The 12534-nt window shown below is 38.5% G+C and overlaps 1 protein-coding gene across 5 annotated transcripts in view; it reads left to right on the top strand.

The window, feature by feature from the left end:
- LOC130909476 (zinc finger protein 385B-like) overlaps window positions 1-11796 on the top strand; it is a 101116-nt gene extending 89320 nt beyond the window's left edge. For 4 of the 5 annotated variants that reach the window (XM_057826016.1, XM_057826012.1, XM_057826013.1 and 1 more), the window contains 5 exons: window positions 2356-2512; window positions 8406-8714; window positions 8802-9010; window positions 9133-9231; window positions 11127-11796. In XM_057826016.1, coding sequence (XP_057681999.1) covers window positions 2356-2512; window positions 8406-8714; window positions 8802-9010; window positions 9133-9231; window positions 11127-11357 — 1005 coding nt within the window. In that variant the 3' untranslated portion in view covers window positions 11358-11796. The remainder of the gene's footprint in view (window positions 1-2355; window positions 2513-8405; window positions 8715-8801; window positions 9011-9132; window positions 9232-11126) is intronic. The other variant, XM_057826014.1, reaches the window with a different exon arrangement.
- The last annotated feature ends 738 nt before the right edge of the window (window positions 11797-12534 follow it).

Below are 12534 nucleotides of genomic sequence, written 5' to 3'. Positions count from 1 at the left end.
CGAGCAAGAACGAACAAAATAATCATATAAAACAAAAATCTCTACAGATTGTGTAAACTGAATCCATTCGTTAATTTGCACCTCCCGGTCAAAATAGATTGGACGTCTAACGAAGTCAATGTCAGCCAAATTGTATTTAAGGAAGTGACCTCAAAATGCCCCAAAATTAATAAGAAGTGATTGAAAATCTACAGGAAGTGACCCATGGGAGAGCTAGCTTTGAATCCACAACCAATTTTTCTAGAAATTACATCTTTTAGAGAAAGTGGTATAATTGTGCAGCATCTGAGGTTGTTGCCCTGCATTTAGTAATGTGCTTTGGTGCTCCCGTGAGCCGGAAACAGATTCTTCTGCTCTCTTTATAGCCCGTGCGCAATCTGCATGCCATCGCAGGGATGATCTCAGAGGTCATTTCAGTGTTCACAGACGTGGGGGGGCAATTTGTGTCACACCGAATCAGTGAAGAGATGAACAAATGAGCTCAGGAGGACGGTCATGAGATGCCACGACTCCGACCGGAGCGCTCATTTGTAGGGACGTTGATGATCAGCGCGGCCGCGCGAGGGCTTCCTCGGAGTCAAACGCTGACTATCATCATTTATCTCCCAGCTCTGCGCTTGCATGCGAGCAAGGGAGATGGAACAGATGGAGTGATTACACTTAACTGATTTTATGCTGCCCTTCACTAATGAAATCACCACAGTGCCGCTTTGTGATTGTAAATACAAAAACCTCGGTCGTACTTGAGTAAATTTTCAGATTCAGCGTTTGAAAACAGATTGTCATTTTCTACTCCTTTGTCAAATTAGGCCAAGCATTTTTCGGGCCAACTCTAAACTCCCATTCAATAGGTAATCACAAGGCCAGTCCCTGCCTCTTAACTCAAAATTACAGATACTACGGATCACCAGACCGGTCCCTGCCTCTTAATTCAAAGTAACAAATACTACGCTAGTAAATGAGGCTGGAGACCCTAAGTAAAGGGAAAAGTAAAATTGTATCCCATCATTCAAACGATAACTGAATAAAGAGTGAAATATTCAACAGTAAAAAAATATTTTTTCTTTAATGTAGGGCTGTCAAACGATTAAATTTTTTGATCGAGTTTATTACAGCTTAAAAATTAATTAATCGTAATTAATCGCAATTAATCGCAATTCAAACCATCTATAAAATATGCCATATTTTTCTGTAAATTTTATATATATATATTCTGTAAAATAATTTGTTGGAATGGAAAGATAAGACACAAGATGGATATATACATTCGACATACGGTACATAAGGACTGTAGTGGGCATTTCACTCTACTGTCATTTAAATCTGTCTATGCTGTCCTCACTCCGAAGCGTCTACTTTTTCCAAAGCTAAACAGCTAGTGAACGACGCCTTAATAATCAGACTTCTTCCTTTTTCATCTGATTTATTAATAAAATGGCCTCAAACCACTGTCCTCTTTAGACCGTAGTTAAACTACAAAAAAAAAGTACACAAGCATTGCATTAGCAACAACGTTAGCTTAGCACGCTATACAGGTTCACTAAACATAAACAAAAAGCATCTCAAACAAAAAATGTAACATTTCGCTTACTAACATAATATGTACATTCTTTACAACAACCATACTTACGGACAGATCTTGTCCAAGGATCATATGAGCACAACATTACAACGTAGGCGTCTGCCCGAGACGTCGTGCAGCGACCACAAGAGTACGCTGTTAGACAGCAATATAAACCTTGCTGTAAAATTTCACAAAAGGCACAATACTGTCTGAGCGGGACATGTGCGTTAATTGCGTCAAATATTTTAACGTGATTAATTTAAAAAATTAATTACCGCGCGTTAACGCAATAATTTTGACAGCTCTACTTTAATGATGACAGCATCAGATTTTTAAAGTGATCCTCTAACTTAAATACATGTAGGCGCTAATAAACTACAATTGTTCTCTTGTAGTAAAATATGTTGTTCGAAACACATAAAATGTTAAATCCATGGCAATATTTTATAATATTTAGTCCATATTTTGACCGTTAGTTGGCGCCATGGTTTGCGGGCTCGCTGTGATGACGTAATTGGTATCTTTCCAAATTTGTAGCGTGTTAAACAATTGCTTATTGCTGCCTAAACTAGATAAGTAAAATGCCACGATGTGCTGCTTTTGGATGCAATTTCCAGTCAAATGGAAACAAGGGGAGTGAAGTGAGTGGTCAAGGTGGAATTATCATTTTTAGTGAATAAATGTGATTAGATGTCTGTTGCTGTCAATGGCAGCCAACGAGTGAAATACAATGAATAATAAAAGTAATTAGTTTCTCCATATCTGATCTTATGTGTGTGCATCATGACCAGAACCAGGCTGAGGCCCACTACAAGGGTCACAAACACACTCGCAAGCTGAAGGCCTTGGAGAACCAGAGGAACCGGCAGAAGAACAAGCCCAGCCAACCCGCATCGGAGAGAGAGGAGGGGACTGCAGAGACGGACTTGAATTCAAATGACATAACAGGTATTAAAGAGCATACGACAGGAGAAAAAAGTCTTAAATAGCATTATTATGTGAATAGAATCATATTTTGAGACGATTCGACTATATACAACAATTTAGCAAAGCGCCGATGACGAGAAATTAGTCTTTTAATCTGCCGGTTAGCCACGCCTACCATTATAGGGCTCTAGCGTCCCCAACAGGTAGATGACGTCAGCGGGAGACTGGGCTCATCAGTTTTACTATTCAGCCCATTGAGGGGGAATTATTCAGAACAAGATAAACGCGAATAAGAGAGCCGCAAAATGTAAATAAATGGCTTGAGAAGGACCAGTCAGCCCGTCGAGGGGGAACTATTCACAACGAGGAAAACGCGATGAAGAGCTGCAAAATGTCATTGTTTCTGTTTCTTTACTTCATTATTTTTACAGGATATTCTTTTTATCCAAGTATTTTCCCCAATTGCTAAATAAATGGCATGGTCATGACAAATAACAGTCTTGTGCTAAATGGAATATGAAATACTAAAAATTCACTTATTCAGGACGACATGGCAAAATCACTCCATAATGGTCAAAACTGTCGACTTCACCTTTACTGTTGCACCTCCCGAACGATATTTTATGACACCTAAATCGGACGTATGTCATTTCCCTTCCCCGGCTTCGGAGAATGTAAACAAACCAAGAGGCGTGACAGCTAGCCGACATGCTAACCCGAACCGAGTGATGTTTCAAAGTCTTCGAAGCAGAAAATCACACATAACTAGCCCGGATTATTTGACATGACGACTGGGTTGTCGATTGTCTTTGCGGATCTGCAAACCGCCCGGCGGAGAGAAATTTACAGCTCGTTCCCCGGAGGGGGGTGGCTGCAGTTGTTGTGCAGCTAACGTTCAGCTAATGTGCATGAGGAGAGCTTTTTACATGCCTATCAATGATCAAATGTCAGTAGTCCTTTATTTGTATTGTATTGTATTTGTAAAGTTTGTTTTGTTTACTTTGTAATTGCTGTATTCGTATTTGACATAATACAAAACAAAATGTTTACTCACTTCCTCGTAAGTCCAATGGTCCCACAGTAGTAGGGCTTGTTTTGGCCAATATCCACAGTGAATGGGAACCTTTTGAAACTCCAAAAAGGCGCACGCCTCTCCCTCATACAGCAAGATTTTTCTGCAGCCATTTGGCTGGCGTGATGCGAAAAATAAACGTATTAATCCGCAAAATCAGCTGAATCCTTAGTCCTCATACACAACAGTACGGCTGTATAGTGAAGAGGACGCCTTCATCCGTACACGTCACAGCGCCCTCCTCCTCAATGCAAAACCGAAGCCGGAAGTCACTCATTTTCATGACGCGGGATTCAAAAAACGAAATAAATAATGCGATCGCTTCCACACACATCCAAGCGGTCCATATCTTTCAGGGGCATAAAATACCGCGTGTATTCTGAAATAAACATGCTTTTTCGTGTCACATGCACTTTAAGACAACAGCTTAAAAACCCACAGTACAACCGAGGCGTGAACGAAGAACCGCATTAGGTACATCTGCACACGCTTAATATCCATCTTTTTTCTAAAACACTCTGGGCTTCCTCCACTAGATGAACAGTAATCGAGGCAGCCGACTAAAGGATGCTGAGTCTTGTAGCTGCCAATCTGCTGGCTGATTAGCAGCTATTACCTGCCCTGCAATCATAGCCTCTGTCATGCGGTTAATTACTCCCATCAAGTACAGACGCCCTGCTAAGAAGCATTAACATGCAAATAGCACCTGAAAAGTGATGCCGTTTTTATTTTTCATCAGCAATAAAACACATGATTTTTAGGCCTGGTATACATAAAGAATTTTTCAACTACAGCCAGCCAGATTATATCTATAGCTGCTTTCGCACTCACAGTCTCTAGAACCTTTTTGGGGACGATGACATCATTTTGCAGTAAGAACTAGGGACCAGGAACTTGAGAACGAAGAACAATTGTAGTTCCTACACTGAGGTAGGAACTATCAGTGGGGCCGTAGGAACTCCCCAAAAATCTGACCGAATGACTGTGAATTAGGGCTGCAGCTATCGAATATTTTAGTGGTCGATTAATCGATGAACTAGTTAGTTCGAATAATCGAGTAATTGGATAAGGAACATGAAAAATTAAGGTAACACTTTATCATAAAGGTAACACTTTATAATAACTATCCGTTTTACTAGTTAATAGATCATTAGTAAACTGTTGATAAATGATTTATTGTTGATTTGTGAAGTATTTGTTAACAATTTGTTAAGCATTTACAGGGTGTTCTTAACCTGAAACACAGTTTGTGTTGAAACGTTTCAAGTTTTTGTGTGTAACGTTTGGCATTTCTATCTTTTCAGGTTAAGAAATGCCGTTCACTTCAAAAGAAAAGGCACTTTGACAAGGCATTTTGCAGGCAGCGCTCATGTTGCACATTTATGAAAATCTGCCATGAAACCAACAAATATTTGTACTTTTCTTTGTATATTTAACCAATAGAACTTATGACCTTCAACATAAAGTGTGTATAGTTTTATTAGGATCCAACAACTAGCATGGGCATTTAGAATGGGGTCAACCATATTGGAACACCCTGTAAATGCTTAATAAACTGTTAACAAATACTTCACAAATCAACAATAAATCATTCATCAACAGTTTACTAATGATTTATTAACTAGTAAAACGGATAGTTATTATAAAGTGTTACCAAAATTAAAATACCTGAGCTGAGTCTCAAACGGTATATATATACAGTATATATATTTTTTTGACGATCTATGTACAACAAAAGAACAATTGACTATCTTACATAGAAAAAGTCCGTTAGCTTAAATGATATAAAAAGTTGTTTTTTTTTTACAATGCTCTTAACAAATGGTTCAGACTAAATTATGAACTAAACTAAAATAAACTAAATTATGAGTGAGTGACATTAGCTCAAACAAAAACTTACATTGGTCTTAACAGGGATCAGTTGGATTCAGCCATGTGAAAAGAGACAGACCAGAGGGCAGTGTAACCACTATGTAATCAATAAAACTAAATGCAAACACTTTCAAAATAAACCATTACAACGCCACTTTAATTAAACGAATACTCGAAGCAACAAAATTTAATTCGAATATTTTTTTCTAATCGAATACTCGAGTTAATCGTTTCATCGTTGCAGCACTACTGTGAATGCTCTGGTTTTGAATGAACGAACATTTCCAGTCTAAATGATTGGGCGTCGAGCACCGTCAATGGCAGCCTTTTTTTATTTTATTTTTTTTATTTACACCTTTTTAAAACGATATCTCGATTCTTGACAGGAGCATATTGATAACCTTTTAGGATACAAAGTATCACGATATATCACCATTTCGATATTTTGTCACACCCTTAGCGGTGAGTCTGGATTTCCAGGCTAAGACTCGGCGGCGTTAGTACATGTATAGAAAGCCATATGCCAAATGACAGAATCGCCGGCATTAGTAAACAGCCGCCATCTTAAAGCAGTAGACTTCTCTGGAAGGCTGTTGTAGCAAACCTTCCGAACGAACCTAATTAACTTTTTATCTAAAATACTCCTAAATCGGCAAAATCTTGACTTGAATCTATATTTAAATGATGAAACATTTTTAAAACTTTCACATGTCGGAAGTAGACAGAAGGGAAATTATGAAATAACGGGAGCAATTTTAACAACTTTAACGGTTCATTCACAACATTAAATTAATCGAATGTACTGTATTGGCCCGAATATAAGACGGCCCTGATTATAAGACGACCCCCTCTTTTTCAAGACTCAAGTTTGAAAAAACACTTTTTGAACACCAAATTAATTTTTATACAGAACATAATTACAGTACTTCTGAAACAAATGATTATAACAATATATTTGGGAGAAAAAGCATGTTATTTTGCCTCATTCAAATCTTAATATCTGAACATTTGAATATGTAAACTAAAGTGCAATCACATTCTTCTGGTTTTTTGAAATGTAAATAAACCAATCTATTGTGATAAAACAACAATATTGCAATAATTGCATTAACCATCAAAGTGAAGTCTAGCTATAACTGTAGTCTTGAAACAAATCTGAATAAGGAAAAGCATTGCAATAAAATAATGCAAACTGGTTAAACTTGAGAGTAGCTGAGATCTGTCATGACGGAACATTGCTTCAATGGTATCTGGCGCCATCTAGCGTTGTGAATGGGTATAATGTCTAGACCGCGAATATAAGACAACCCCTACTTTTTCAGTGTTATTTCAATGCAAAAAACACTGTCTTATATTCGGGCCAATACGGTAGTTAAAATCTGCTGATACAGAAGGTGGACTTGAGTATTTTATTTACTGTTTTGAACTGTTAACGTAATACTGAAATAGTAGTTTATTTAAGCCTGAGAGGATTTTTGTACAAATTTTGTACCTAATGTACAAAATAGAGATGTCCCGATCGATCAGCGTCCCGATCGATCAGGTCCGATCTCGTCATTTTCAAAGTATCGGAATCGGCAAAAAAATATCGGCGCAGCCTTTTTTTAATATATATATATATATATATTTTAATTAAATTGTTTTCTTATTGTATTTAACGTTACAGACATAATATATTACACTCATCCAGAGTCTTTAGTTTAGGCTTAACGTAGGGTTATTAAAAAAATCCCATTAACGGCCGCATTTAATTTATTAAAAAATGTGTCACGTTAAAATATTTAACGCTATTAATATATACGCTCCTCGATCCTCTCACTCATTGTCACGTTCAAACTGTAATGACACCCTTTTACCTTTATAGATAAATAAAAGGCAGTGTAACATGAGTAGAGAGAAGTTTGGCAGCATTTGAAGCCTTTCTTTAATTGGCTAAAACCTTGCAATCCCTCTCCCTATGATTGTGGGGAAGCAAGGTGGCCATAGATCTTTGTCTTTACACCTTAAGTTATTTCCCAAAGCAGAGAAGATATATCCATTGATAGCACGACGCACAGTCATGGTTTTACTTCCCATCATAGTTCCACTCCCATCATGCATTAGGGCATGCCTGCAGTATCATTTACTGAAAGCTCAACAAATACACTGGCAATGGCAAAATTTACTCACAATACACAAAATCACAAGTCTTTCTATCCGTGGATCCCTCTCACAGAAAGAATGTTAATAATGTAAATGCCATCTTGAGGATTTATTGTCTTAATAAACACATACAGTACTTATGTACTGTATGTTGAATGCATATATTCGTCCAAGTTTTATTCATTTTTTCTTAATGCATTGCCAAAATGTATATGATCGGGAAAAATTATCGGGAATGATTGGAATTGAATCGGGAGCAAAAAAAAGCAATCGGATCGGGAAATATCGGGATCGGGAGATACTCAAACTAAAACGATCGGGATCGGATTGGGAGCAAAAAAAACATGATCGGAACAACCCTAGTACAAAACATTAAAAGTGGCTTACAGCTGAGGGGGGCATCAATAATCGACTTATAATCGAATCGTAGCCTCTGAATCTTAATCGTAATTGAATTGTTAAGTGCCCCAAGATTCCCACCTAAAAAAGAAAACATTTAACAATTTGGTTGGTATGTGAAGTGCTCCAACAATGTCAACACCTTCTGATTTTTTTTTCGGGTGCCATCCATTTCCCAACGTCCATGTAATACGTTTTAGCACCTGCCATGGCATTTGATCGATGTGTTGTTGACCGTACGAGGTGCACAAATGACAGACACAGTGAATGATTGAGGGGATGAAAATATAAAAATCGAGAATCGGATATAAAACAATATTATTGGCGGATAGGAAAGCGCTGGCATATTTTGAAGAATCGCAGGAGTCAGTTACGGGTTTTGTTGTGTAGAATATGATGGACGGTGATGTTTTTTATGTTTGTGTCTAGATTTAAGCACATCGTCGCAACTGGAAATGGGCCTTGAAAATTCCTTGACCCCTAATCCCTGCACGACAGACTCCACTTCAAGCCACTCGCCTCAGCTGTCCCAGCAATTCCCTCACGACCCTCCGCTTTCCCATTTAACAGCGGAGGGGACGCCTGCGGAAGGCGACTCTCCCGGGCCTCCTGCTGTCAGGGAAGAAGAAGATGATGAGGTGAAGGTGGAAGAGAAGGAGACCAACAAAAAATGTCTTCATTGTCCTACATGCAAAGTGACGGTCAACTCCAGCTCCCAACTGGAAGCTCATTGTAGTGGTGTGTAAATGTACAATATATAATTTATTTTGCACTAATAAACAGCAATATTCCAGTGCACAGGATTCTGATATCCCTCTTTACCAGGTTCTAAACACAAGCAGATGCTGCACAGTCCCAACAGCAGCCAATCGCACCGCAGGAAAAAGAGGACGTCGTCGCCAAGGCGCCCCTGCCGACTAATTAAGCAGCGGGTGGGCACCAACAAGACCAGGGAAGTAGTGGGTGTCACCGGCCAGCGCTTTCACTGCCACCTGTGCCAGGTGGCCGTTAACTCGGAGTCACAACTCAAACAGGTACATTTGCGAGGTTGAGAATTTGCATCCGTGTGTCAAAATAGAAGCAACAGGTGGGATTATTTCCACCCATAATAAATTATAACACTTTTTATGTAATCTCATCAATATTTGTTCAACAGCACATGAACAGCAGGAGACATAAGGAGCATTTGGCCGGGAAGCCTGTGAAGGCTAAATTCACTCCCTATAATAAACTGCCGTCCAGCTCTGCATTAGCGGTAAGAATCATATGCACAGCGCACTCAACCATATGTGAGTTTTTTAATTCCTTTTTAAAACAAGGAGTCATGATTATTATACAGTGCCTTGCAAAAGTATTCGGCCCCCTTGAATCTTGCAACCTTTCGCCACATTTCAGGCTTCAAACAAAGATATGAAATTTAATTTTTTTGGGGTAGATTTGCAGTGGTCTGATGCTCCTTCCATTTCAATATGATGGCTTGCACAGTGCTCCTTGAGATGTTTAAAGCTTGGGAAATCTTTTTGTATCCAAATCCGGCTTTAAACTTCTCCACAACAGTATCTCGGACCTGCCTGGTGTGTTCCTTGGTTTTCATAATGCTCTCTGCACTTTAAACAGAACCCTGAGACTATCGCAGAGCAGGTGCACTTATACGGAGACTTGATTACACACAGGTGGATTCTATTTATCATCATCGGTCATTAAGGACAACATTGGATCATTCAGAGATCCTCACTGAACTTCTGGAGTGAGTTTGCTGCACTGAAAGTAAAGGGGCCGAATAATATTGCACGCCCCACTTTTCAGTTTTTTATTTGTTCAAAAAGTTTAAATTATCCAATAAATGTTGTTCCACTTCACGATTGTGTCCCACTTGTTGTTGATTCTTGACAAAAAAATTAAATTTCATATCTTTATGTTTGAAGCCTGAAATGTGGCGAAAGGTTGCAAGATTCAAGGGGGCCGAATACTTTTGCAAGGCACTGTATTAGGCCAAAAAACGATAATGAAAAACCAATGTCGATATTATCCAATATTACCGTATGGCCCATATATAAGACGGCCCTGATTATAAGACGACCCCCTCTTTTTCAAGACTCAAGTTTGAAAAAAGACTTTTTGAACACCAAATTAATTTTTATACAGAAAATAATAACAGTACATCCGAAACAAATGATTATAACAATATATTTGAGAGAAAAAGCATGATATTTTGCCTCATTCAAATCTTAATATCTGAACATTTAAATATGTAAACTAAAGTGCAATCACATTCGTAAATGAATGGCTTCTGGTTTTTGAAATGTAAATAAACCAATCTATTGTGGTAAAACAACAAAATTGCAATAATGCATTAACCATCAAAGTGAAATCTAACTGTAACTGTAGTCTTGAAACAAATCCGAATGAGGAAAAACATTGCAATAAAAAGTTGCAAACTGGTTAAACTTGAGAGAAACTGTCATGATCTGTCATGACGGAATATCGCTTCAATGATATCTGGCGCCATCTAGCGTCGTGATTGGGGAGAGTAGCTGAGATCTGTCATCACAGAACATCGCTTCAGTGATAGCTCCCGCTATTTAGCGTCGTGAATGGGTATAATGTCTAGACCGCAAATATAAGACGACCCCCTCTTTTTCAGTCTTATTTCAATGCAAAAAAACCCTGTCTTATATTCGGGCCAAAATGGTATTTTAAAATGCTTTGATCGTCCGATTTTACCGGCTACCCTATAGTATCGGACAACTCTAATTATTATTTTGATAGTCAACTACTCAAGTTTTTTTTTTGTTTTTTGTTTTTACTGTTTTATTACTCTGGGCAATACTTTTAAGTTTGAAATGTGCCTTCGAAACAAAAACTAAGCACTGAGAAAAGTTGAACTATGAATTTTATATAGTTGTTTTAAGAAGCAAAAGCAGATGCTTGAAAATATCAAATGTTCATTAATTACAAAGGCAATCATTTGCATTCATGTAGGATGACAAATAAACACAAGAAAAAATGTAATGAATACATTTTTTTTTTTTTGTGATAGAATGTTGTCGATAAGCCGATTAAATGTGGCAGCCCTAATATAATGCAAAGTCTATTTTTACACTGGTTCTTAATGTAAAAAGTTTCAACCATTTCTTCCTTGTGTTGCAGACAAAGCTGGCCTTCCAGAAGCAGCTGTGCAAGGCCCTCCCGGCAGGGTTCCTGACCAACGGCCTCAATCCAGCTGCTCTTTGCACTTTGGCATCGGCACCGCTGGCACTTCGACTACCGCATGGTCCCACGGCCATCATCCACAGTCCCCTGATTAGCCCCGCTCTCTTCAGGCCTGCCCCGGGACCCCTGAGGGCCACACACCCACCCATTATCTTCTCTCCTTATTGACAATGAGGCACAATGTTGAAACATAATCAGTACCGTATGCACACTCGTCAACAAAATACAGTGGTACTTGTGTTACGAGTGTCTCAAATTATGATATGTCCCCAAAAATTTGTTTCACATCTGGAACAGATACAGTAAATTACATTTCAATTCATTTCAATATGGAGTAAACTGAGTTTTAAGTTCAGTCATAGGACGACTTAAACCTTAAATCAAAGTACCACTGAAAACGGACTCACTCAATAGTTTGAGTGCATGTTCCCTGGGGTCTAACCCCCATTGGAAGCCATATAATATATTTTAGTTGTATTTACAGTGGTATGAAAAAGTATCTGAACCTTTTTGGAATTCTCACATTTCTGCATAAAATCACCATCAAATGTGATCTGATCTTTGTCAAAATCACACGGATGAAAAAACTGTGTCTGCTTTAACTAAAACCACCCAAAAATTTATAGGTTTTCATATTTTAACGAGGATAGTATACAAACAATGACAGAAGGGGGAAAAGTAGGTAAGTGAAACATCACATTTAATATTTTGTGCCCTCCTCCTTTGGCAGCAATAACTTCAACCAGATGCTTCCTGTAGCTGCAGATTAGTCTGGCACATCGATCAGGACTAATCTTGGCCCATTCTTCTCTACAAAACCGCTGTAGTTCAGTCAGATTCTTGGGATGTCTGGCATGAATCGCTGTCTTTAGGTCATGCCACAGCATCTCAACGGGGTTTAAGTCTGGACTTTGACTTGGCCACTCCAGAACGTGTTTGTGTTTTTCTGAAACCATTCTGAAGTTCATTTACTTCTGTATTTTGGATCATTGTCTTGTTGCAGCATCCATCCTCTTTTTAGCTTCAACATCCTGATAAATTTTTGAATTCATTCTTCCATTAATGATTGCAAGATGTCCAGACCCTGAGGTAGCAAAACAGACCCAACCAAATCATGATGCTCCCTCAACTATGCTTCACGGTAGGGTTGAGGTATAGATGTTGGTGAGCTGTTCCATTTTTCCTCCACACATGATGTTGTGTGTTACTCCCAAACAATTCAACTATGTTTTCATCAGTCCACAAAATATTTAGCCAAAACTTCTGTGGAGTGTCCAAGTGCTTTTTTGCGAACATTAAACGAGCAACAATGTTTTTCTAGACAGCAGTGGCTTCCTCCATGGAG

Source organism: Corythoichthys intestinalis, chromosome 21 (assembly GCF_030265065.1).
Source record: "Corythoichthys intestinalis isolate RoL2023-P3 chromosome 21, ASM3026506v1, whole genome shotgun sequence".
Taxonomy (NCBI): domain Eukaryota; kingdom Metazoa; phylum Chordata; class Actinopteri; order Syngnathiformes; family Syngnathidae; genus Corythoichthys; species Corythoichthys intestinalis.
The sequence above is the reverse complement of the archived record's forward strand: the minus strand, read 5'-3'. Positions and strand labels throughout refer to the sequence as shown.